Here is a 26,972-nt window from a genome sequence, read left to right on the forward strand (position 1 = left end):
GTCAGTTAATGAGAGGCTTTCTTTTGGCAATACCTCTAACGAAGTCACATAGTCATCATAGCTTTGATCTAATGAAGATAATATTATGTAGACTTTTTGCAGTTCATTAAATATAAGCTCTTTTTCTTGCAAATCTTGAAAAATGCTCTTCATACAGTTTAAATGAACTAACATATCTCCATTCCTCTGAAGATGCGTTGAAAAAGCTTCCGTGTAAGATTTATATGTGCTCCTACACTGTCCCGAACATAAATCTTCCTGAGGTTCTCCCAGCAGTTTGCAGCATTTTCTTCTCCACGAATATGGACAAGCTGCTGATCACAGAGAGTCAGTCCTATGATGCATAAAGCCTGCTCATTCTTCAGTTTAAAGTCTTGTAACTTTTCTTTATCATCATCATTAGCAGGATCCCAGCTACTCACATCTGGTGGGTTTGCTATAATGTCCCACAAACCTTCTCTGCGTAGAAGTAAACTACATTTCATTGACCATGAAACATAGTTTGTTCCATCCAGCCTGGATATCATGGACAGTTGTGACAAATTTACTTGTGCCATTACTCTTCAGATATTTTGACTATTTTAAACTAATTAAAACAGTTTGTTTTTACAGTAATGTGCAACTCACACCAACTCTCTCTGCTATATCCTGGTTAGTTAGACTATGCTGCTGGGCCCATAACCAATGTTAGGTGTTTGGGAATTAACCCCTAGAAGAGTATTGCAGCAGTAGTCAAGCCAGGCAACCAAAGGAGAGCGGAAGGGCCCCAGAGTATACACACACTGAACACAAACACTGTTTGTAGTTTAAATAGTTTTTTAATCCATTTAGAGTTTAAGCATTGTCATTCAGTCCATTAAGTCATTCACAGTATTTCCATCCAGTAAGACTCACTAGTATAGTCCAAGTTAAGAGTCCTTGCAATATCTTTATCAGCCGATAAAGATATCTTCTCCTCCTCCGGTTTCACTCTCCAGAGAAACAAACGCTGGATATTCAGTAGAATTACGCAGTAAATCAGCAAACAGTAGCAAACAATAACAGTTCAGTCACAGGCACTCACAGTCAATAATCCCAGTTAGTCACAGCAAGACACAGTTAGTCGCAGCAGCACACAGTAACAGCAGGTACACAGTTACAGTAACACACAGTTACAGACAGACAGTAAGCTTTCCAGCTTCTAATGCTTCCTTATATTGTAACTTCTAACCGCACCCTTAATTGGCTAATTGCCTACTGCATTGTGCTTAAAGTGATAAGCACTTAAACCATGATATCTAAGTTTTATATATTTATTCACCCAAACCATATTTGGTATCAATGTTATACCTAACAAGCCTTTTCCTTTATACCCTGGAATATTAAAATTGATGTATTGAGACATATCAAATATAGATATCTACTATATAATTCATAAATTATGTAACACAGAGAGGTGTACAAAACACCCACTATAGCTATAGGATATAGATTATATCCAGCTCTCCTACCAAATACAAGTTTATAGAATTTTCTCTGTGTATTTAATATCTGCAGTATTTATACTTCAAATGGCAATTAACATAATCTTTAGTTTAGAACCTTTAATTTTGTGTCTTTCAACCCTACCACCTTTGGTCCCATAATTTGGTTCACTGCTGGCAATATCGCCACAAAAGATAAAGTTCTCTCAATGAATTCAAAAATGAAAATTGGCAGTGTTTGATTAAGGAGTCCAGTCTGCTCTAACAAAAGGTCTTAGAACAGAAGGTGCTTTGTATATATCCAAGTGACACACCCAGGTACGACAAGGGAAACTCTTATCTGCAAGTCTAGAAAGACACTGCCTATAGATGGTTCTGGTCAAATAGACCAAGTAAACAAGTAGCTTTCTGCTTTTCTATGAAAAAAAATTGAGAACACAATTTTACATGACTGCAATCATGAAACCTGCCTAAATCAAATGCAACTGACAGACATTATAACATTACCTGAGCAATCACTTTTGGACAAGCAATTGTAAAGCTTTACAGAATCAAACTAATAGGCAAATGTGGATTATTTTTATATGACACTTACTTACTTATTTACTCAGACATGTTAATATTTATTTACTGTTCATGGTTTCAAGTAAATGTCTGCTACCAAAGTAACCATGGTTGAACTTGGGACTTTTTGTATGCAAAGCAAATATAGGCATTCCTTTAAAAATCTATGAAGAATAACTTGCACTGTACTAACTTCCTAAACATTCCTGAGAGATACCAACTAATGGATAGAAAGGTCTCCAGTTCCTAGACATCTATGAGTAAACCCTGGATGCCAGAACCTAAAAATATTGGTATTTCAGTCCACAGACGATTCAAAGCACCTGGTGCCCTTGAAATGTGGAACACATTTATCTATGTTCTTCCAGAAATTATAAAGTGAACAACTGAATCTCATCCCTTTCGTAATCATTTACTAGGTTTCTGCCTACTTCTAGATCTAGTGTTTTCTCTATTCATCCACTTTTAAATTACCATATTTTTGCACTATAAGATGCTCCAAAGTATAAGATGCACCTAGCTTTTGGGGAGGAAAACAAGGGGGAAAGAAATCTGCCTCTGCTTCCCAGCAATTTGCCTCCTTGCAGCAAATAGTAAACAGTCTGGTCAGCTTTAGCACAGCCTGATTTAGCACAAGCAGCTGATTGTTGGTTGGAACTGCCTCCCAACGACCAGCTGTTTCAGGCTGCAGGGATTGCCTATTGTTGCTTCTGCCCTTCCCATTTTCTGCCCGTTCCGATCCTCACCACCTGGAATGGGCGGAAAACGGGATGCACGGAGGCTGAAAATGGGATGTGCGGAGGTGGCAATAGGCGATGCCTATCCCTGCAGCCTTAAACAGCTGATGGTCGGGAGAAAATTCCAACCGACAATAAGCTGTTTGTGCTAAATCAGGCTGTGCTGAAGCTGACCAGGAGGCAGGGAGGCAAATTGCTGGGAGGCAGATGCCAAAGGGTGGGGGCTGGTGGGTGGGCAGGGCTTCAGTAACATTCACTGTATAAGATGCAGAGGCATTTCCACCAACTTTGGAAATATGGTAATTCTGTCTGCAGCTGCATCATAGGTACTTGTTTCACAATGTTTTGATATTTTTTAAAATTAAACACTGGGCATTATATTTTGGCAGACCAGTAGTTTTAAAAATAAAAATAATTAAGTATTTTATTGTAGTGCTCAGAAATTTTGAAACTGCATCCTAACTTCTAATAAAGTACAAATCTATAGCCTGCAATAATATTCTATCCTAGAAATAAGTCTTTGAGGATGCAAACCTAGGTAAGTAGGTGGTTTTTGGAAGCATTTTCAGGGCAGAAAACTAACCCTATCTCAGAATTCTTCAAATATTGGGACAAAAGAAAAAAAACAGCAACAGGACAGTCTTCTTTCTTTATACAACTATGAAATCTAAAATATATAATTATATTGCTGAATTTTATTTATTTCCTGGTTTCTGTGTATACACACAAGTCCAGAAAGTAGGAAATAAATAAAAATTTAAAAAATGAAATTAAGTAATATAATATCAGCAGAGAAGGAGGATATGATAAAAGAAAAGTACTCCAAGGAATACTCCTCCCAAGCTCTTATTACTTACCATCCTGTCAATTCCAGGTTCCACCTTGCGGTCAATGCTAAGACTATGGGTTGAATCACTTAATACAGGGTCAGAAGGAGGCACCTCACCAAGCAGTACCAGTCCCTGCATGGGAAATGGAAAAAGATAATTGCACTTTGTCAGGCCAAATTCTCTTTCAAACTATGCCAAGAATAAATTCTACCATTACATTTCATTCATTATATTTTGTTCCTTTGTACCTGTCCTCCCTTTTCTCCTGCAAGATTCTTTCTCAGTTTTCTTTTCTACTAATTACCAACTTTATCTTTACTGTGCTGCATGACTTAAAATTCCTGTTCTGAAAAATTAAAATTAGTGAAGACAACCCTTCTAGCATTAATCACATTTTAGAATTATAGCTGTACAATGGAGGACTGGAGAAGGGAAGGGAAAGTATAATACATTCTTAAATTGAAAATGTTAGAATACCATCTATTAGGCAAAGTATTCCCTGCCTATTATGTGCATAAAGAAATGAATTCATCAATAGCATCAACTGTAAAGTACTTTTGAAAGAGGGACGGTGCCATTAATTTTATTAAAAGCTAGGTGAGTAGTATTTTTACTACTAATAATAAAAATTTAAAATAATTCCTTTGAATTGAGCTTGATTCTACTGCATAGATTCCTCCCTGTAGTTTTCTTTCAAACAATATTGTACAGAAGAGGTTTGCCATAAATTCCTTCCACGGTATTTTCTCTCTTCTGAATCCATAGCAGGTAAACCTTAAGGTATTCTGACAGTTTCCTATTTAACCATACATAACTGGGATCAGCCTAGTGTATTTAATGCTGACACCTGCTAATGTATAATAAAGTTAAAAGCCAAAGTCAATAGGATAAGAAAAGGATAATGACAGGATATGTTTTTGGTCCCCTGGACCACACCATTTTCCCACTCCTTTTTCAAAAAAGTTGAGTCTGCAAGGGCTGAAGAGGTGGTGCCAAAAAGGACAGTGCTAAAATGCTTCAACTCCCATTTTCCTAAAAACCCAGATAACTGCAAAAATTCAATTGCTGCTTTCATGTTGTATGGCTTAAAATATTAAAATTACCTTTCCTTCTTTGAAACCCAGAAAAATGAGAAAATCCAGTTAATCCCAGATACACCTAATATCTAATGGGAGAAATGTAATGACCTCCACCCAAAGAAAAATAGTCCATGCCTGAACAGATCTTTAGTTAATATTGAATTTTCTGAAACCACTTTTGGGTTCTCCCTCACCCCATTTAATCTAGATATACAGACATTATCAACTACTATATCACATTATGAAAACTTTTCATTAATCACTTACAGTGTATATGTATATGTATGAAGAGACAAACTATCCACTGTAACAGCAAACAAATTTTAAATTGATGTCCACTAAATATTAATACTACAAATCTGAATAAGAATCATTTTTATATCTCTCAAAATGATCTGGTAACTATTCTCTAACAATCAAGTTATATGTTATATGTGAGTTTCTCCTTTGTAAATCTATAATAGGTGCAAATTAAAAAGGATATACACATATGACACCTATGGTAAATTGTAGGTTTGTAGGGTGTAAGATGTTTAGATAACTTTTGTATCAAAATCAAATACTTTTGTTATCACAGAATACAAAACACAAAGCTACAGACAGTGGCTCAAAAAAAATTTTTTGTTCTCCAAAAACATTCGTTACAGACTTTTATCATTCAACTTAAGAATCACCATCATTTCTGGAGCACTTTGTAAAAGTTCTAAACTACCAGGCTTCACCACCACTTCTAATGTAAGTTTAAGTTTGTAAGTTCAAAGATCAAAATAATTCAATTATTTTATTATTATTTATTAAATTTATTTATTGATAAATTTATTTATCAACTCCATGGTGACTGTGGGGACCTCATAATGTCAAAGGGAAGCCTTTAAATAATCTGCATAATCTTTACTATTGTCAATGTGCCCATCCCCTCAAAGTGAAAGCAACAAGGTTGTTCTTTTTGCTTAGAAGTAAACACTGCTATTTGGGCTGGCAACTCAGTTGTTAAGTGGAAAATCATGTGACCTTGACATAGGATTTTATGTTTGCTTTCTGTATTAATTCTGCTTTGTCACAAGTTGGTTGCGAAGCAAGCAAGTGATGACCGTGGGACAGTGTGATGGTCATAAATGAATGCCAGTTGTGAAGTGGCCAAATGGCGATCACATGACACAAGAACATTGTAACAGTCATAAACACAGATTTTTTTTAAAGTACACTATTGTTAACTTCAAACCATTGCTAAATGAGGCAATTTGTAAGCAAGTACTACCTGTAAGTAAGTACTACCTGTACTTTTATTCTTATATAAAGGACACAAACAAGCAGTAACAATAGATGTTTGTGGAGCCAGCAGTGGCTGTTTTGCCAAATTATGCGCTTTGCCAATAATGCCAACACCAGGAATCAGCCCTTTCCATTTTATGTATTAGAGGTTAAAAACATTCAGCTTATACAGTAAATCTAACTTCTAACTCATTTGCCTATTTGAAGGAACAGAGAAATGGGAAACAAACTTTTTTCTCTGTTAATATGAACAAAAATATTATTCCTGGCAAAGTTCTCATCTACATAATTAAAATCTGTCTGCATTACATCAGGCACAAAATGGCAACCAGTTCATATGATATATATCTATAATAACTCATCATAAAGAAAGCTCAAATTGCTGTACAATGTTCGGTAAACATCAGGATGTCTATATCAGGGTCTTCAAACTTGACAGCTTCAAGACTTGTGGACTTCAACTCCCAGAATTCCTCCTCCAGTCATGTTAGCTCAGGAATTCTGGGAGTTGAAGTCCACAAGTTTTAAACTTGCCAAATTTGAAGACCCTTAGTCTATATCAATGGCATTGCACTAGTATGACACTTATGATTTCAAAACAGAACCATTAATATCTCTAATGCCTGAGTATGTCTTTTTGATTAGCACCAATTAACAATGTCGACACATTTCTTTGAAAAAAAGCACATCCTACAATTGACAGGTCATGCTTCTGACCTATCTAGTTTAGGCAGGATGCTTTCACTTCAAACCATAAAGGGCTTTCAGTGGTTTCATTAATATTTTGATTGGATCTTGAAACCAACTGAAATCCAGTGCAGCACAGTCATCTAAACATTTTATTAGGTTCTGTATAAACCTAATTCTGTATAGACCTAATTATTAACTGCACTTCAGATTAATTGAAATCTCCAAAGCATCTTCAAGACAGGCAGAGATACAACACAATTTGGTAAATTCACTTTAGAAGTTAACAGACCATGGGAAATTGATGTTTTCCAAACAGATTCATATATCAGCTATCACCTTTAGCTAGCAATAAGCTTTCTTAATCACCTACCAAACATGAAATTTTACTGCCAAAAATGGATCCAGGAGCACTCCAAACTATGTATCCGACCTTTCACAAGAGTGCAAGATATGCACTCTCTTATCTAGACTACACAAAAATGATACAAATAAAGTCTGAAGAAGCAAATTTCACTAAAAATACCTGTCCAGGACATTTATTACAAAAACGTTTAACTAAGACTTCAAAAAGTCTTTCATCCCTACTTTTTCTATGTTGGAATTAGTCTATGCTTAATTTGGGACTATTCACATTGGACTAACAAAAAAAAAATTCCCCAAAGCAAAAACTTCCTGCTTTTGTTCCATTCTAAGTTCCAGTTCTTTTACCAATCTAATAAAACAATGTACACTGGAACAGATTCATCAACAGCCTGCAAGCCATCGGCATTTGTGGAATTCAATGTCACTGCCACACTTTAATATACACGGAGCATGTAAAAAAGAACTGAGGTGGACGGAGTGGTTAGAATGCAGTACTATAGGTTCTGCTGACTGCCAGCTGCTAGAAGTTTGGCAGTTCAAATCTCACTGGCTCAAGGTTAACTCAGCCTTCCATCCTTCCAAGGTTGGTAAAATGAGGACCCAGATTCTTGGGGGCAATAGGCTGACTCTGTAAACCGCTTAGACAAAGTTGTAAAGTACTGTGAAGCAGTATATAAGTCTAAGTGCTAGTGCTAGCATGTATATTAAAGCCACTTTCATCCCATTTGAAGGGAAAATGTTACTTCTCTGTCAGGATTATATAGTTAACAGCCAACATGTTTGCCACATTTTTGGGGGTGGGGGTGGGGGGTGGGAAATATACTGACTCTGTAAACTGCTTAGAAAGGGCTGCAAAGCATTATTAAGCGGTAAGTCTAAGTGCTACATTCCTAGATAAATTCCAGCAAAAGATACAATTTCCACCAGCGAGGGTAATCTACAATCAGAATTTGAGTTTTGCTTTTTCTGAATGTCTGTTAGTACAACACGTATTAAAATACACAATTGTATCCTGAAAGATGTATATTTTGAAAAATAAACCTGGCTAAATAAAATGCATGTGATATACATTTCATATTGATAAAAAATCAACAAAATTATAATTCATTGTAAAATTAGGACATTGCTTAACACATGTCAAACCAGAAATGGACTGATTTATTCAGGCCCAATTCAATCCTACTGAATGCAATTGCATGTGTCAGCTTCCGTTGGAGTACGATGAAACTTTAGCAATAAACCACTTTACCCACAGTTCTGTTGTGGCAAGATGTGTTTATTATGATGTTTCCTCCAACAAGAGCAACAAACGGCAATTCCAAGCAAAGCCAGCGCTGGGAGCGTCTGCCTTGCAGCGCTTTTTATAATCCCTTTCCACTAATTACTTAACATCCGCCCCTAGTAAACACCTAACATCCGCTCCTAGAAACCCTGCGTGCCCCCACCCTGCAATAATATTAACCCTCTCCACGTGCAAGTCCCCAACCAACACCTCCCCTGTCATCATCCCACCCCGTAGTTTGTACCGCCAGTCCCAGTTCAGCAAAACCAAAAGCCCCTAGGTATATGTTGAGATGCCAGCCCAAAACGCCTCCCGGCCGGTCACATCATAAAGAGGCAGAGGCATTGTGCTCAGGAAAGTGCACACCGCCAAACAGCTGGCTAGTCTGTCTGAAATGCCTCCCGGCTGATTGCACCAACACGGCGTTGCGCTGGGAGCGTCGTAACCGGGGAAACACACACACACCCCGCCAAACAGCTGACTAGATCATTTGAAATGCCTCTCAGCTGATCATGCCGGCACGGGGAGGTGTTGCACGTGGAGCGTCAGGACCTGGGATCGTTGGGAATCTCGCCCCAACCAGGGTAATGTGTCGGGCGGGGTTGGCGTCGTCGTTGAAGCCTGACAGCATATTTATCAATGACAGCTTCTTATCTTAAGATTCAAGTGTGATCAAGTGTGATCAGACTTCTGAAATCTGGCATACTAATGGCAAACTCGATTTCACTGAGGACCGCATCAGGCTTGTATTTGACCTCGGGGGGGGGGGTCTGGGGAGCATGGCTAGGGTGGGCGTGGCCAGTATGACCTCAGTTGTGTCAGGGGCGCCTGTGGTGGTCTGAGCGCTCTGCCAGCGAAAATAGACTCCCGAGCCCCGTTTTCATCTGTGATGCCTCCTGCAATCCTCGCCAGCAAAAACGAAACTCTTGGGGGAGGGGGAAGTGCAGCCCCCGTGAGCTCCGTTTTCGGCTGGGATGACCTCCTGCAAACCTCTGCTAGTAAAAATAGAGCTCAGTTTTTGCTGACAGAGGCACTGCGGGCCGGTCCTTCACTATTTCCAGGGCATCCCTGTTGGCCACATCTAAACATCCTGTAGGTCAGATCCTTCAGTTTGACACCCCTGACATACTAAGTGTGCTGGATTTCAATTACTTTCACCTCTAGTCTGATCAATAGCTGTGCTAGCTAGAATATCTAACCAGACTCAACACATGTGGTAGACAGCAAAGTAGGTAAGACCTAGATACAGATTTAATTTTATGCATACACAAAATAAAATAATGCATAATGTATGTGGCAATTCCATTCCCAATAAGGCCTTGATAAAGATTCTACTCTAAGACACATCTTAGAAACTTAACTTCAGACTGTATAATTTGCTTTTGAGATAAATCTAAATTTCTTTTTCATTCTATGATATTTATGTTGGAGGTCACTATTTGGCTTGGTTTGATTAAATGCTAATTTTAATTTACAAAAGTTTTGCTATCACTTGAAATTTAAGAAAGCACAGTTTGTCTTTGATATTAACTATCCTAAAGTTGTTTTACAGGTATTCTAAAGTTAGTAAAAATTTAACCTCCACTCCCTCCTATTCTATACAGACACTTTATTCAATACAATTAGATTCAGTAATTATCTTCCTTTTCACTTAGCATAAACATTGCACTTTTACCAAATTAGCTGATTGCCTGGTGCTTATTTATCTTTAACATATTCAGTCTCACTAATCTACACAATTACACATAGTTCGCAATTTACAACCATTCATTCAGTAATGTTCAAAGAGAAAAAAAGCAACTTATGACTGCTTTTCACATGTTGCAACATACCCATGGTTATGTGATCAAAATTCAGACGTCTGGTAACTAGCATGTATTTGTAACTGTTGCAGTACCCCATGTCTTGTGATCACCTTTTCCGACAAACAAAATCAATGGAGAAAGTCAGATTCATTTAACAACCATGTTACTAATTTAACAACTGCACTGATTTAACGACTGTGACAAGAAAGGTCTTAAGATAAGACCTTTCACTCAACTGTCTTGCTTAGCAACAGAAATTTTGAGTCAATTGTGATTGTAAGTTGAAGACTATTGCTTATTTTTTAACATGGGTAGTTACTTTGTAGAATAATAACTTCTTTATCTTGTCCAGGAAAATAGTTTTTGAGAAATTGGAATGAAAATTCAGTTCATTGACTTCAATGGGGAGATAGTTCTAGCCAGAGGAACCAATGACCTTATGGTATAAAAGCAATTTCAAACAAATATTTGTTCTGGCTACTGTATAAAATGGGCACAGCAACTTCTTTGGTGGCTGTGGCAGTGGTCTCAAAAAAAAGTCAAAGAGGGAAAATTTTCATAATAAAAATTTAGTCATGTTTAGAGCTAACATACCTTTTTTGTAATTTGAATAAACAATGCATAGATCCAACATCTATTTACAAAATATGTTTCATGTAAGCATGTGAATATGTAAGCATGTATATTGGGAACATTTAGTTTATTAGCCAAAACACTGGATTGCTCCCAAGACAACAGCCATTAAGGTAATATTAAGGTAACATTATTGGAAAGTCTTATGCCTTTTCTCAAAGTTCCCCAAAGCTAGATCCATGTGCAAGATGTAAAATGGGCATTGGTAAATTTACCTGTGAACGCCCTTTCTATCTATGCTGCGAGAGAGCCCAGGATGGATAGACTCCTCCTTATGACGTCATTAAGGTGAGCCTGTTCTTGTATATAGAAAAGCCAGTTCTCAGGAGTATCCCCAGCTTTGGCGAAGATACTTGACAGACTGAAGCAGTGTCTCTGAAAGCAAAAATCTCTTATATTAACATGTCTTACCATCTCCGGACAAACCAAGGAAGGGGCTGGGCTCTCTCGCAGCATAGATAGAAAGGGCGTTAACAGGTAAATTTACCAACGCCCATTCTCCTCCATGCTGCAGCAAGAGCCCAGGATGGGACATACCTAAGCTTGCATGTCCATGGGCAGGTTCTCGTCCGGTCAATCACTCTGACTGTGGAACCACTCGCTGAAGTACCCGTCTGCCGAAGGCTACAGTCCCTGAGGCAAAGGAATCCAGATGGTAATGTCTGATAAAGGGAGATGGGGATGTCCACATGGCTGCTCTGCAAATCTCTTCCAAGGATGCCTGGGTGGCCCAGGCGGCTGAAGTGGCCGCACTTCTGGTAGAGTGCGTGGTCAGACATAGAGGCACCAGAAGAGCCACCGCTTTGTAGTCTTGTGCAATGCATGTCCTGACCCACCTAATATTAGGGGAAGAGGCCTTGTTCCCCAAGTGGAAGGGCAAAAGGAAAAAACATGGCTTCTGTCTTTCTAAAAGAGGAAGTGTGCTTGATGTAAATTCTAAGAGCCCTTCTGTCATCTAGAGTGTGCCACTTGCACTCTAAGTCATGGTGCGGAAGGGGACAGAAATCAGGCAACACAATGTCCAGGGATCGGTGGAACCAGGTGTTAACCTTTGGGATAAAGGATAAACGGAGAACAACCCTATCATCGTGAAAGGTGCATAGATCCTGCCTGATCAAAAGAGCGGCCAACTCTGACACCCTTCTGGCCCAAGTGATTGAAATGAGAAAAACTACCTTTAGTGTTAAGAATTGAGAGACACTGTTCTAAGGGGCTCAAAGGGGGGCTTCGTAAGGGCATTAAGTACCATGTGAAGGTCCCATGAAGGATACCTGTGCACCACAGGTGGGTGTAGGTTGGAAGCCCCTTTCAAAAATCTCCTGACCGAGGGGTGATGAGACAAGGATGGAAACGAACCCCAGGAAAGAACTGAGGAGAGAGCCACTACCTGATGACGTAGGGTATTGGGGGCTAAGCCTTTCTCCAAGCCATCCTGAAGGAATCTAAGAACCTCTGCCAACTGGGCTGAGGAAGGAGAGAGAGCCTCCTTGAGGCACCATTGACAGAAAACCCTCCAGGTGGCATCATAGATGCGCCTCGTAGATGGTTTACGAGACGCCTGGAGGGTGAGGATAACCCTCTGAGAGATTAGCCTCCCTTAGCTGTTGCTGCTCAAGTGCCACACGGTCAGCTTGAGCCACTGGGGATCCGGATGGATCAGGGCTTCCTGATGCAGGGAGATCAGATGGTCTGGGATCCTCCAAGGAGTGGCCACAGACAGGTTGTCCAGGTCTGCAAACAAGGGCCTCCATGGCCAATAGGGTGCCAGGAGAATAAGCTCCGCTCGTTCCTCCAACAACTTCTGTATGACTGCCGGAATGATGGGAAGATGGGGAAAGGCGAAGAGGAGACCCGTGGGCCAGCTGCACCAAAGAGCATTGGTCCCCTCCGCTCCCTGGAAAGGAAACCTGGTGAAAAATCTGTTGACTTGGGCGTTTTGAGGAGTGGAGAAGAGATCCACCTCCTGAGTTCCGAATAGGGACAGGTGAATGGACCTTTCTGCCTGGTTGACTGAACTCCTGCTCAGCCAGTTGGCTTGGGAGTTGTCGACTTCGGAGATGTGATCTGCTGAGATCGACAAGTGTCTCTCTACCCATAGCCCCAAACATTCTGCCTCCCTCATAAGTGCCTTGGATCTTGTCCCCCCCGCCTGTTGACGTGTGCCTTTGCGGCCATATTGTCCATCAAGACAAGAACATGGTCACTGAGGCTCTGAAATGCCTGAGAGCCAGTTATAACTCTGAGCTCTAACCAATTTATGGGATGGGTTCTGTCTGACCTGGACCAAACCCCTTGAGCTATCTGACCCTCCATATGGGAGCCCCAACCCAGAACGCTGGCATTTGTAGTGATTACTAGCCTGTCTGGTTCCTTGAACTGAAGCCCCTTCCAGAGGGACGGGGAGAGCCACCAATTGATGGACTGCCGGGCATGTGGAGAGAGCAGGACCCTGATTGACGTGTGGCTGGTTCCTGCTCATTGAAGGGGGAGCAGGAACCACTGGAGTGATTGGGAGTGAAGCCATGCCCATGGGACGATGCCAATGCAGGAGACCGTCTTTCCCAAAAGTTTGGACAGCAGCGACAGGGGAAGAGTCGGTTGCTGTTGAATCTGGCTGATGATCTCTGCAAGGATTTTCCCACGATCTGGAGACAGGAAAACCTGGCAGAAAGTCGTATCGATGACTGCTCCCAAGTGTAGCAGTTGGGTTGTGGGTGAGAGATGGCTCTTCTTGGTGTTGATGAAAAACCCGTGGCTTTGGAGGCAGGACAGGGTAATCTGTAAGTCCCGATGGGCCGAGTGGATGGAGGAGGACAGTATCAACATGTCGTCCAAGGAGCATTGGATACTCACTGGAACAGAACGGAGTAAAGCCACCAATGCTGCTAGAATCTTTGTGAAGTCCCTTGGTGCCGATGAGAGGCCGAAGGGTAGGGCTCGATACTGGTAGTGGGCATTCTGGTAACAGAAATGGAGAAACTGGCAATGATGAGGCCAGATGGGGATGTGGAGGTAAGCCTCCGTGAGATCAATGGAAGAGAGGAGGTTGCCCTCCTGAATGCTCTCTAAGACAGAATGCAGTGTCTGCATTCTAAATCGCCTGTATTTGACAAATTGATTGAGAAATTTTAGGTAAAGGATGGCTCGCCACCCCCGAGGCTTTGGGAACAACAAAAAGACGAGAGTAAAATCCACATCCCCATTGTAAGGTGGGAACTGGTTGAATAGCCCTTATGTCGAGTAGGTGTTGAATGGCCAAATACATAAGGGCTCTCTTTGAAGTGTCCCATGAAATGAGACAAATCAAAAAAATTTCTGGGGGTGACGATAGAAATTCCAATTGTAGCCCTGACCTAACAGTGTTGAGCACCCAGGCATCCGTCGTTGACTCCTCCAATTTGGAGACAAAGGCGGCTAAGCAACCTCCGATGGGTGGGGAGAACGAGGTATTACTTAGAGTGACGGAAGGCACAACCCCCTGCCCCCGAAAGGGCCATTTACCAGCAGAAGGTTGTTGTCTCCCAGGTGGTTCTTGACGTTGGTCCTGGTGTTGAGAATACGCACTCTGTGGCCGAGGAAAGCGGGAGGTGGACTCCGCCTGAATGGCAGGTGGGCGATAAGGAGCTGGGCAATAGTCAGCTTTTTTCTCCGAGGAGGAAAGAATTTTACGTTTATCTCTGGTCTCAATGAGATATGGCTCGAGACTGGCCAAAAAGCTTGTCTCCTGTGCAGGGGGCAAAGGCCAGCTTCCATTTGCGGCGCAACTCCACCTGCCAATTTCAGAGCCACAGAAGCCTTCTTGCCGCCATCGAAGATGCCATGGCTCTTGATGCAAATTTGGTGGAAATGAGGGTGGCATCTGCAGTGAATTCCGCAGCTGCTATAATTTTGTTAAGGTCCTGATGAGACCTGAGGTCAGAGGCTGGCAATCGGTCCTGTAGTTGGTGCAGCCATCGTAGAGATGCCCTCGTGAAAAACAACGCAGCGGTCAAAGCCCAGCCAGCCCAGGCAACTGCTTGGTGGTTGTGTTTAAGGGTCTGTTCAGAGCACTTATCTTCTGCTTTAAGTACATCTTCTGGTTCAGTGGGAGTGCCAGAAGAGGAGAATGAGGCCACAACAGAAGTGTCTACAGAGGACACTGCGAGGACGTTGGCTAGGGACGTGCTGACATTGTAGAACCACTTGTCCAGAGATGATGGACGAGGACCTGCTGAAGGTGAGGCGCACTGCTCCTTGACCATGTCGAGAAACAAAAGGGGGGAAGGCAAAACCTCCGTGTGTACTACAGGCTTGGAGAAGAGGGAGTCTCCTTGTGGTTCAGGGGCCATGTCCTCGGGTGACAGTTTGGCAATGACCAGGGCCTTGCTAAGTAAGGAGGGCTGGTTTAAAGACCAATGCAGAGGAGGGCTGATCTGGACGAGAGTCTTCTTCCTCTGAAAGATTGCGATCACAGATTTCACCCTCTTCATGCTCTGAACGAGAGGAGTAACTGTGTTCAGATGGGGTGGCACCCTCTTCCCCTTCATAATCCTCCCATTCTGCCTGTGAAGAATGAGCCCTGAGGTCCTGGGGCCTGTGGAAATCTTGTTGAGGAGGTAAGGAGCCTATGGACTGAGGAGAGCCTGAACCCTTTCCAGAGGCCGAAGAATCTGTTGGAATCCTTCAGCCAATCCCTGTCTAATGGCCAAGGAAATGACATCTTGGATTTCCCTGGGCCTGTTAGCAAAGGTAGGGTTGGAGGGCCGAAGACCAGCTGCTGTGGGTGTGAAGGTAGCTTCTGGCCTGATTTGGGAGGAGGCCTGAACTTTAGAAGGAAGAGAGGGGGCATAGGGCCCAGAGGTTTGCTGGAAATAGGCCCAGACCTGCTCAAATCCTGAGGATCTAGTTGTTCCTCAAATGCCTCAGGAGACCAGAAAGGGGGGGTCCAAAGGCTCCATGAATAACTTCCCCTCCCCTAGGGCGGGCTTCCCTGGGAACCCTGATGCTCACCTGGCTGGGAAGCTTGTTGCCCTCTCATTTGTTGAATTGTTTTGTTAAATTGCCTCTCTAGAGCCGCATGCCTGCGTTTTTCTGCCCTCAACTCGGCCTGAGTTGTCTTCTTGGGGCTAGAGCCTTAGCTCTGATTTTTGTAGCCACTTCTCTCTGAGCAGTACGCTATCTGCGTCTTTTTCCTTTTAGTGGGTTGGAGGGTCTGTTCCACTGGGGGGGAAAGCTCTGCATGAACCCTGTCTTGATCCATATTAATATAGGCAAGGCTCAAGCGTTGTGAGAATGGCTCCCAATATGAGCTTAAGGCTGGCAGAAGGACCAATTGAGTCTTTTTTGGATGGAAAATGGCCACCGGGCCACTTAAAATGGCTGCTCACCTCGTGTCTGAAGAGACTGCACTCCAAGATGGCCGCTGCTCGTCGAGGGCTCCGAAGAAGTAGAAGTCGCTCCTTAAGCTATTGTGAGCCCCGAGCGATAGGATCAGCCAGAGAAGGTAAGAATCGCCGCCTGAGCGATCAGCTGACTGCTGCTGTTATTGGTTTGCTGATCGGATTTACGATCGCACAAACTGCGGGCAATGGGGAAGGTAGCTTAGACGCTTCCCTGCTTGCCTTGCAGCACGGAGGCAACGTTGATCCCAACGTTGCAGGAGAACGGAGCCCTGCTCACCTGAAGTTGCAGCCACTTGGATCCCCGGGAGCTGATGAAGCAAAGATAGCTTCTGAAATTCGCTGAAACAAATCGCTAACGCTTTCAGAGACACAGCTTGTGACTTAAAGAAGCTGAGTCAAAGCTGGGGATACTCTCGGGGGCTGGCTTTTATATATACAAGAACAGACTCAGCTTAATGAAATCATAAGGAGGAGTCTACCCATCCTGGGCTCTCACTGCAGCATGGAGGAGAATGACCTGATTCTAAGAGGCAGAAGATTTGGGGAAGTGAGAGATCATGCAGTTTACCTCCAACCATAGGACAAAGATTCTTTGACAACTATAAACAGAGGAAAACTTAATCACCTAGAAAGATTTACAATGGGCTGAGATTTATCAGTTAATAGTGACAGAGGAAACTGCATTATATGGAATCAGCTCAGTGGACCTATTAAATGCCACTACTGCAAACACAATGAATAATTGTTTTTCAGAATTTTAGCCAGAACTGGGACTTTTTATATATAAAGCGCATGCTCTGTCATTGAGTTCAAACCCTTTTTACTATCTGGATTTCATATAATATCATCCATCATAATACAATTAAAGATTCTGTTTATTCAACAAGAACTCTTCTGCTCAACAATTTTCCTCAAGTTGGGGAAGGATAACTCAGGATTGATGCAAATGAAAACTAAAGGTGGCTTAGAAGGCCACTGGTACAATACACCTTCTGAACTGGAGTTCGGCAAAACTAAGAGGTTTTTAAGAGGTCCCTAGGAGTTCTATTAGAAATTGGGATTGAAAAATAAATCAACATTGCTTTTTGAACTTTGAATGCCATACAATGCTATTTTTACACATTACAACTCAGCTGCCAGAAGTCTATTTGTGGTTGTAAAACATAACTGTTAGAAATGAACTTTATTGTAAACTTTGAGGGGGAGGGTTGATTTTTATTGCAGGGATTCAAAATATCTAAAAATTATTTCAAGAGGTCCTGAGGAAGGGATGGGATTCAAATTTTTTAACAACTGGTTCTTTAGGCGTGGCTAGGTGGGCGTGGCTGTTTTGCAGCCTCCCATTTTTGGGGCCTTCTGGACTTCAGGGAAGACTCGGGGGGGCATTTTTGCTCCCAAAAGGCTTCCCTGGACCCAGGAAGGCAAAAAATGGAGCGGGGGAGCACTCCCCTACACTCTGTTTTTCAGCCTCCTGGGCTGATGTTTTTGCTCCCACAGAAGGCTTCCCTAGGACTCAGGAAGGAAAAAAAACAGAGCCAGGAGGGACCCGCAGCACCCCTCCCCACGCTCCATTTTGGGGCCTTCTGGGGCCTCAGGGAAGCCACCTGGGGGGCGTTTTGTTCCCAGAAATCTTCCTTGGGGTTCAGGAAGGAAAAAATGGAGTGCTCCCCTCCATTATTTGCCTTCCTGGGCCTCAGGGAAACCTCCTGGGCAAAGCAGTAAGATAGCAAGGGGAATCCCAGCACAGCTGATCACAGGAACATCTGATCGTCGGGAGGGGAAAAAAAGAAATACCTTAAGGAGTGACTGGGCAGGGAAGAACACAGTCAGCGATGTCGGGCACGTGTGCGATGTTGTGCATGTGCAATAAGGATTGACTGGGTGGGGAGGAGTTGGCGGAATGGGGCAGGGCCAGCCAGGGGCGCGATTTGAAGTTCTCTGAACTGTGCAGAATCGTAACAACTGGTTCTATAGAACCAGTCTGAACCGGTAGAATCCCACCCCTGCTCTAAGATATAAACATTCAGAATGGTATGTGGGCAGTCATTTTCTATATTTGCTATTTTTTATGGTAAACATTCATGATAATTTGAAGATATTTCAAGCTTGGTGCTCTGCAGACTTATTTGACATCAGCTTTCTGTAACTGCATGCCAGAAGAGCAAATAGTATTGGACCGCATCCCCCCAGGGCAACAGGTTGTGCAAGACTGCTACTGCTGAACTGTAATGGATACGGAAGTTTCAGACAATGGACAAAGTTTCTCCTTAGCACTTTTTTCTACTGAATAGTGTTTGGTTCCCATTTATACAGATCATCAGACAAATAGGAGAAACACATGAATCTGATAAAGACTAATAAAACATTCTGAACTCACTTTATGGCCTATTTGTTGTAAATATCTCAGGAAAGATAAAATAATACTATCTATTAAGAATAGTCCAAAGGATAGATGTATTTTTGTATTTAATTTATAGAGCTGCCCGACTCAAACAATGTGATTCTGGCAACATGTAACAAAAATAAACATTAAACAAAAAAAAAAAAAAACCTTTGTACAACTTTTAAAAACAACCCAGTAATTATTATATTTGACAAATCAAATATAATAATTAAATAACAATCAAATGTAATAATTAAATATCCAAAACTGATTTTACTGAACAAGATCCAAATGCCTGTGGAAAAAGCTACATCTTAAATACATTCCAATGATTGCTATCACTATGCAGTGATATTTTGCAATGCTGTTTTATCTTTTCTGAATAAAATTCTTTGCATTTACTTTAATTTGGCTGCCTTTTCTGTCAAAATCCACAGAAAAAGCTTAACTTTTTTTACTGGTTGTTGTTAGTCAAGGTTACGGACAGAGTGCTTGGATGTTGTGCACCACCATCTTAAAATATTTTGTCATTTTATATTATTATACCTGGCAGGGATTAGAAATAAATTAAATCTCAGAATTAATAAACGCAAAAGAAAATGCATTTTTAGCAGTGCTATTTTTGAAAGAACTGACTGCTAGGACATTTTTCAACAAGGAAAGAATGGTTCCAATTGTCTTATGGGCTAGGTTTAATTATTACATTTTGAGGCAATAAGTTTTTTTGGCTGAACTTGGTTTTTGGCACAAAAATCCTGTTTACTCCAAATGTCAACTTGTACCACGGAAAGCAGCACCTGGTTTTCTTTAAATCAAGGGAGGCAACTTCACTATAACTCACCATCAATCATATGGGCTGTGATAGTCAGGAGTTGCAATTATAATTATAGAGGAGTAAAAGCCTCTTCATCTTATCTAAATCATGCTGCAACTTCAGAAACCAGAAGTCTTATAATTCTCACCTTGGAAACCAGCCCATCTGCTTAGTTTCCAGGCCTTATTTCTAGGAGACTTCCTAGAGCTTGAAATCCAGTTGTTGTTACTTAATGCTAGGTCATACTGTAATAAGGTCACCTGGTCCACAATTTGATCCCGGATAAGAAGATGACCTTGCATGCATTACCGAAATATGGTCAGGTGTAATGCTCAGGCATATGTGAGCCTCCATGCTTGTTATGTCTGTGTCATTTCTCTGAAATGTGCCCTTCCAAGTTTCAAGGGCAGATCAGTTAAAAGGGCTGCTTGTTTCCCTATGGTCTAGCTACTAAATTTGCAGTGAAACAGACTTAGTGTGGTTATCCTGGAGGATTTCAACTTGCTTTCTCTATGCCCAGTCAGAAACTGCTTGGGGGTTTTGACCACTGTGGCAACTACAGACCTCATCCAGATTAATGAGGGGACTCCACAACAGTCGTCATATTTGGATCTGGTTTTTGTCTTGGAGAAGTGGCAACATGATTTGGGATTGGGGGTGTGTGTTAATTATCAGTCCCTTGCTATTCACAATTCTCCCTTTTGACCTTGCAGTTCTCTCTAACTATTTTCTGCTGCAGAGAAAAAGATCCTATTTGATTGGCTGGTCCCAGGTGACTGAGTGACAATGGAGTTTCAGAGAGAAATATATTATAGATTCATTAATTAATTAATTATATAATAGTTTATACCCAAAGCTCTGATCGTGGTTCCGAGGCCTTAATTATGGCCTGGAATAAGCATAGAAGAGCCTTTCATCAAATTGTAGCTGTGTGGGGTCTCTATGATCATGTTTACTATAGAGTTGCCTGGTTTAACAAAGAGGTCCAGGATATGAAGTGATGATGAAAGGGACACCCTTCTTCACTGATGAAGAAAAACCAAGCACAAATTCAACCAAGCACAGGCAAAGAACTTTTATCAGGACTTTATTTTGTGATGATAAGAGTAACGAAATGAGCTGATTTCTCTGTTTTTACTGTACTTGAAGCCAGCAGCCAAAAGGTAATCACAGGACCATGAGGGTCAGGCTTTGAAACTGGGTTATAAGGAACTTTGGGGAGGTTCATTATGACTTGAAATAGTCAATAAGTGACCAGTCATAAGCTAAGGAATACCTGTAAGTGTTTCTGCTCACACCCATCCTTATTCTTAATTTTATCTTTCACTATTCAAAATCTTTCCTGATCCATCCCAATTTAGTGCCACAATTAGGAAGAACTGCTGACAGTTAACACAAACAGCAGCAAAACCATAAAAAAAATTCAGTAGCCTTAATACTGTTACAATTCTGACAGCTTCAGAAAATCAAGAACATCACTTTCTAAATGCTGAAAGATCTTTCCCTAACATGAAAATGGGCGTTGGTTCTTACCTGATACGCCTCTTCTCGTGGAACTGCGTACAGCATCCATAGGATGGGAGGTGCTCCAGTCTTGCTTCATACAGGCTGAGCTATAATTAAGGGAACGGCCTCCTCCTCCACGTGACTCCTCCTTGCGTTCCCCCAGTTTAACGAAGCCGAGAGGACAAGAATAATCCCCTAATTTAACTAGAAAAAACTTTTTAACTCTGAACAATAATAAACACGATCATTGGCCGAAACAGGATTCCCTACCAGACGGAGAAAGAAGGATGGGAACGGATGCTCTACGCAGTTCCACGAGAAGAGGCGTATCAGGTAAGAACCAACGCCCATTCTCCATAGAACTGCTACGAGCATCCATAGGATGGGACATACCAAAGCATGATGTCCTACGGGCGGGACTCCGTCTGGGTTGGAATCTCTGGCTCTCTCACTACCTGTTGAAGGACTCGCCTACCAAAGGATGCCTCCGCAGAGGCATAAGAGTCAATTCTGTAGTGCCGTATAAAGGGAGATGGGGAAGCCCAGGTGGCCGCTCTACATATGTCATGGATGGAAGCTTGGGTGGCCCAGGCGACTGAAGTAGCCGCACTCCTGGTAGAGTGGGCAGTGATACCACTAGGGACCGGCAGAGCCTGTGCCAAGTAAGCCTTAGAAATGGTAGCCCTGATCCATCGGCCTACAGTAGACGGGGAGACTTTGCAACCCAACGTCTTCGGCTGAAATGAAAGAAAAAGTGACTCAGACTTCCTGATAGGCTGAGTTCGATGGATGTATATACGGAGAGCTCTGCGCACATCGAGGGTGTGCCACTGTCGTTCCCTTTCCCGTACAAGCTTCGGACAAAAGTTAGGCAGGACCAATTCCTGTGCTCTGTGAAATGCCGAATTAACCTTTGGCATAAAGACAGGGTCAGGCCGTAAAATTACTCGATCAGGATGGAAAATGCACAGGTCCTTTCTGACGGATAGAGCTGCAATTTCAGATATCCTTCTTGCAGAAGTAATGGCCACTAAGAACACCACTTTAAAGGTGAGGAACTGAAGCGAGGTCTCCCTGAGAGGCTCAAAGGGAGGTTTAATCAACGCCGTCAAGACCTTATTAAGGTCCCAGGTCGGGTATCTGTGAACCATTGGGGGGCACAGATTGGAAGCTCCCCTAAGAAAGGCCCTTATACGAGGATGGTGGGAAAGCGGGGCAGACGAGTCACCAGGCACCACCGTTGAAAGAGCTGAGACCTGTCGTCTCAGAGTGTTGGGAGAAAGACCCTTGTCCAGACCGTCTTGCAGGAAGGCCAGAACCTGTGCCACGGAAGGGGAGAGCGGATTGATAGAAGATAGACGGCACCATTTGGAAAAACTGTTCCAGGTTGCATTATAAATGTGAGTGGTGGAAGGACGCCTAGCCGCCATAATGGTAGCGATGACCTGAGCTGAAAAACCCTCTGCCTTTAGCTTTTCCCGCTCAACCTCCAAATGGCTAGCTGAAGCCACTGTGGATTTGGATGGAGAAGAAGGCCTTGGGACAGATATATTTTGTCCGGTGGAATCTTCCATGGAGGGGCCACCGACAGGTCGCGAAGGTCCGCGAACCACGGTCTTCTGGGCCAATACGGTGCCACCAGGAGGATCTCCGCCTTCTCTAGAACCAGTTTCCGAATCACCTTGGGGATTAACGGAAGAGGAAGAAAGGCATACAGAAGACTGGGAGGCCAAGGGCAACGCAGGGCATCAAAATTCTCTGCTCCATTGGTTGGGTATCGGGAGAAAAACCGCGGCGTCTGAGCGTTGTACGGAGAAGCGAATAGGTCTACCAGAGGTCGGCCGAAGATGGTCGCTGCCTCCTTGAATAGAAGAGAATGAAGGCGCCATTCCGCGTGGTCCAACACGGCTCTGCTGAGCCAATCCGCGTGCACATTCGAGGCTCCCGAAATGTGCTCCGCCTTGATGGATAGAAGATGTGTTTCTGACCAGCGACAAAGACGCTCGGCTTCCCTCATTAGGCGAAGAGAGTGAGTGCCCCCTTGTCGGTTGATATGTGCCTTGGTTGTGGTGTTGTCGGTGAAGACCAACACGTGGCTTTTTTGTACCTGAGATAGGAAGGCCTTCAAGGCCAAATACACGGCATGAAGCTCCAACCAATTGATGCTGCAACGCTGTTCGGTGGCCGACCAAACGCCCTGGGCCAAAAGGGAGTGTAGGTGTGCTCCCCATCCTGAAAGACTGGCATCTGTAGTGAGCGTGACTCTTGGAGGATCCTTGAACAGATGACCCTTGTTGATGGAAGGTCTTGTCCACCATAGGAGGGAAGCGAGGACTCTTGGGGGGACCCGCACCCTGATGTTGGAGTTGCTCCGTCCGGAACGTTGGTACGGCAGGAGGAACCACTGCAGCGATCTAGAATGCAAACGTGCCCATGGAATAATGGAAATGCAGGAAACAAGTTTCCCCAGTAGCTTGGATAAATCTAGCAAGGAGACCCTATCAGACTGCCTAACGATTCTGATGGAGGCTTGGATGCTGATGAATCTATCGTGGGAAAGGAAAACCTTTTCCCTAACCGAATCAATGATGGCTCCCAAATGGGCTATACGAGTGGACGGAAGGAGCTGACTCTTCTCCCAGTTCACAAGGAAACCGTGGGCCTGCAACATCGAAAGGGTGGTGGCAGTGTCACGTGTAGCCTGGGTTCGGTTGGGCGAAACAATCAAAATATCATCAAGATAACAATGAACCCGGATTGGGAAGTGCCTAAGGTGGGCCGCTAGAGCTGCTAGCACCTTAGTAAAGGTCCTTGGGGCCGAAACCAGCCCAAAGGGAAGAGCCACATACTGAAAATGCTGATGATTATAACAAAACCTCAAGAATTTAGAGTGCGTGGGGAGAATAGGAATATGGAGGTAAGCCTCGGACAGATCTATTGAAGTCATCCAGTCTCCCTTTCTGATACTTTGCAAGATGGATTGAAGGGTGTGCATTTTAAATTTGTGTCTGATAATAAATCGATTGAGTCTTTTCAAATCCAGAATGGGCCTCCAGCCTCCCGAATGCTTAGGGACTAAAAAGAGGAGGGAGTAGAACCCCTCTCCCCGTTCCGAGGCAGGTACGGGCTGGATAGCCCTAATGTCAGTTAGATGCTGGATAGCTGAGGACATAAGCGCCCGCTTAGCCGGGTCTCTGGATAGGGGAGAAACCATAAAATGATTTGGAGGAGGGGAATGAAATTGAAGGGAGAGGCCAAATCTAACAGTGTCTCTGACCCAAGCATCCGAGGTGGATGCTACCCATTGGTCAGCAAAATGCCTGAGGCGACCGTCAATGGGAAAGGAGCCGGAAGGGCTATCTGGGCTTTCGGGACGCCCTGCTTCCCGACCCTCTGAAGGGCCTCCTGTAATTTCCCCCCCTCCTGCCCCTGTCAACTGAGTCCCCCCTATCCTGATAGGTCGGGCGAAAGGACTGCGAGACCTGATACCTAGGGGTGAAGGAATGCTGGAAGGAGGGGAGAAAGGAGCCCCTCCGAAAGGACTGGGACCCTCTGGCATCTGATCGACGTAAAATGGATGGGAGAAACTTCTTCTTATTGCGTGTTTCCATGAGCAATGGGTCTAGGGCAGGGCCGAATAGCTTACCCCCCGAAATGGGCGCTGAGGCTAGTTTTGACTTGTTCTTCACATCGGCGTGCCATTGCCGGAGCCAGAGTAGCCGACGAGCAGCTACGTGAGAGGATATGGCCCTTGCCGAGAACTTCACGGAGTGAGAAGTGGCGTCAGCTGCAAATTCCGCCGCGGCTGTGAGCTTGGCGATGTCCTGCTGGGCTCTTGTGTTAGAAGCAGGGACATGCTGCTTGAGTTGTTTAAGCCACCTTATAGAAGAGCGGGTAAAAAAGGAGGCCGCTGTGGCCGATCTTATGGCCCAGGCGTCTGATTGGTGCGCTCGCCGAAGCGCCAGCTCTGCCCGTTTATCCTCCGGTTTAAGTGCCTCTAGAGAGTCAGTGGGATTGGAAGAAGAAGAGGCCAATCTGATGATAGGATTGTCAACCTCCGGAGTAGCCAGCATTGCTGAGAATTCCGGGTCGAGATTGAACAATCTCTTGTCCTGATTAGAGGGAGCGGGGGAAGGACCTGCCGACGCCAGCTGTCTAGCAACTAGATCGGAGAATATCGGGGGGGGGGGGATCACTTCAGTTTCAACGATGGGATGACTGAAAATGGCGTCTTCTTGACCCCCCGGGGCAGCCGGAGGTGGCTCAGAGGCGGATTGAGGAAGAAGACCTGAGACGTTCTTAGCTTTAAACAAGGATTTAAATAACTGAGGCTTGAACAGACCTACTATAGTTGGCTGCTCGGGAGAAATGCCCTCGTCTTCCGACATTTCCCTCTCCATGGGGTCCACGTCAAATATGGGCTCAGAATACTGAAGCGACCCCCTATCGGAACCTTCCTCATCCCCGAAGGACTGAAAGTCCCCTTCCTCCTCCACCAGGGCCTCCTCACCCTCCAGGCATGGAGTGTCCAATTGGAGAGGTACCTGTCCCTGCGGTGATGCCGATCCAGCGATGGGTCTGGTGGGCACGGATGCAAATCCAGGTGCCATTCCTTGAGCCTCCGGCCTTGACAGTTGTTGCATGCCTTCAGCAATCCCTTGACGGATGGCGATCTGCATCCACTCCTTGATACTGTCAGGGATAACAGAAGAGGCCGGGTCTTCGCTCCGTAGGCCCGCTGCAGTGGGCGTGAAGGTTGCTTCAGGGACACGAGGGGATCGAAGACTTCGGGTGGAGCTACACCTGGAGGGGGAAGACTGCCCCGGTGGGGGGGGCTGAATAGCAAGAGAGGGAGGAGCAAGAGCTACTGAAGGCGAGTCCTTGGAGCGTTTGCTGAATTCCTTCTCCAGAGCCTTATGACGTCGCAAGGCGTCCCTTTGGGAGGCACTGGAGGAATCCTTGTCACTTGCGCGTAGGTAGTGGGTTTTGGATTTGGCCTTTAAGGAAGACCCAGTAGGATTGCGCTCTGCCATGCTACCAAATAAAATAAAATAAAAGGCGGTTGGTGCGCCTAGGAGATTGGCCTATCACCTAGGCCGGTTTTCCTGAGTTGGGTCACGTCCTCCTTTTGGAAGGAAAAATGGGTAAATTTTCCTTAAATAACTTTCTGCTAAAATAGTGAACAAAAAGGAAAACTCTTAAGAAAGGTAGGGAAAAAAACTGTCCTAGTGCAATATCTAAATATATGAGAAAAGGTAAAAAAGTGAAGTGAATAAGAAAGGAAATCTACTAAAATACTAACTAACTATAAAACTGTATAGGAGAAGCCAAATGCAATGCTGAGGCCTGTTGAACTATAAAGGGCAATAAAAGCCTCCTCTATATAGAAGGAGAATGCTTGCGCAAGCAGAAAAAGGCAAAAATACAGAAGGTAAGGAAGGCCTCCCACGGCAGCCTCCCAGCGAACTTGGAAGGTTCCTGCCTGGGTCTCTGAGCTAGTTGCGGGCAAACACCAAAAAACCAACAGTAAAGGGAAATTATAAGAGAATAACTGGGCACGGAGCCACGGTAATCTCGTTAAAATCAGAGTCCACGCGGCCTATTAATCACGCTAAGGACCATTCACCACCACGCAACTTTTGAAGCTTTCAAAATGGTGCCGACCACGAGGCGAGCCTAAAATGGCCGCCCGCAATGGCGCCGATAGCCCAGAGACACACCAGCCCTTAGTACAAAAAAACGGAACGCCAAAAGGCAGAAGAGCTGGGAGAGGAAACAGAGCTTCCTCCGATAGCGTTGGCGGGGGGAAGACGCAACGATCGGAAAGATAAGAAGGGGAAAAAGGCGGACGGCTTCAAGGAGCGCAGTTCGGTGCAGGCAGAGGAAAAAAAGGAGGGGGGTGGGGGGGGCAAAGCTCCAACTCCCCAAAGGCTCCCTCCGGTGCGAGAAATCTCGCTAAAACACAATTTAGACCCACTGGAAAGCGCAAGGAAGAAGGATTAATAGAAAAGCGGCAAACCTGATACCAGCAATAAGGAACCTGAAACAGCCAAGGAGAACAGAATTAGCTGCCTGTCTCGTCGAAGGCTGAGCTAAACTGGGGGAACGCAAGGAGGAGTCACGTGGAGGAGGAGGGCGTTCCCTTAATTATAGCTCAGCCTGTATGAAGC

At 43.9% G+C, this 26,972-nt stretch overlaps 1 protein-coding gene across 12 annotated transcripts in view; it reads right to left on the minus strand.

Moving 5' to 3' along the window:
- The window catches only part of KANSL1 (KAT8 regulatory NSL complex subunit 1), a 213,734-nt gene that overhangs the window by 37,938 nt on the left and 148,824 nt on the right, over positions 1-26,972 (minus strand). For all 12 annotated transcript variants that reach the window (XR_015745633.1, XR_015745631.1, XR_015745632.1 and 9 more), the window contains one exon: positions 3,622-3,726. Coding sequence is in view for 9 of the 12 variants with exons in the window: in XM_087945426.1 (XP_087801552.1) it covers positions 3,622-3,726 (105 nt within the window). In the remaining 3 variants the exon portion in view is untranslated. The remainder of the gene's footprint in view (positions 1-3,621; positions 3,727-26,972) is intronic.

This window comes from Notechis scutatus, chromosome Z (assembly GCF_049901735.1).
Source record: "Notechis scutatus isolate UNSWTSFEM ecotype Mainland chromosome Z, rNotScu1.2, whole genome shotgun sequence".
Taxonomy (NCBI): Eukaryota; Metazoa; Chordata; class Lepidosauria; order Squamata; family Elapidae; genus Notechis; species Notechis scutatus.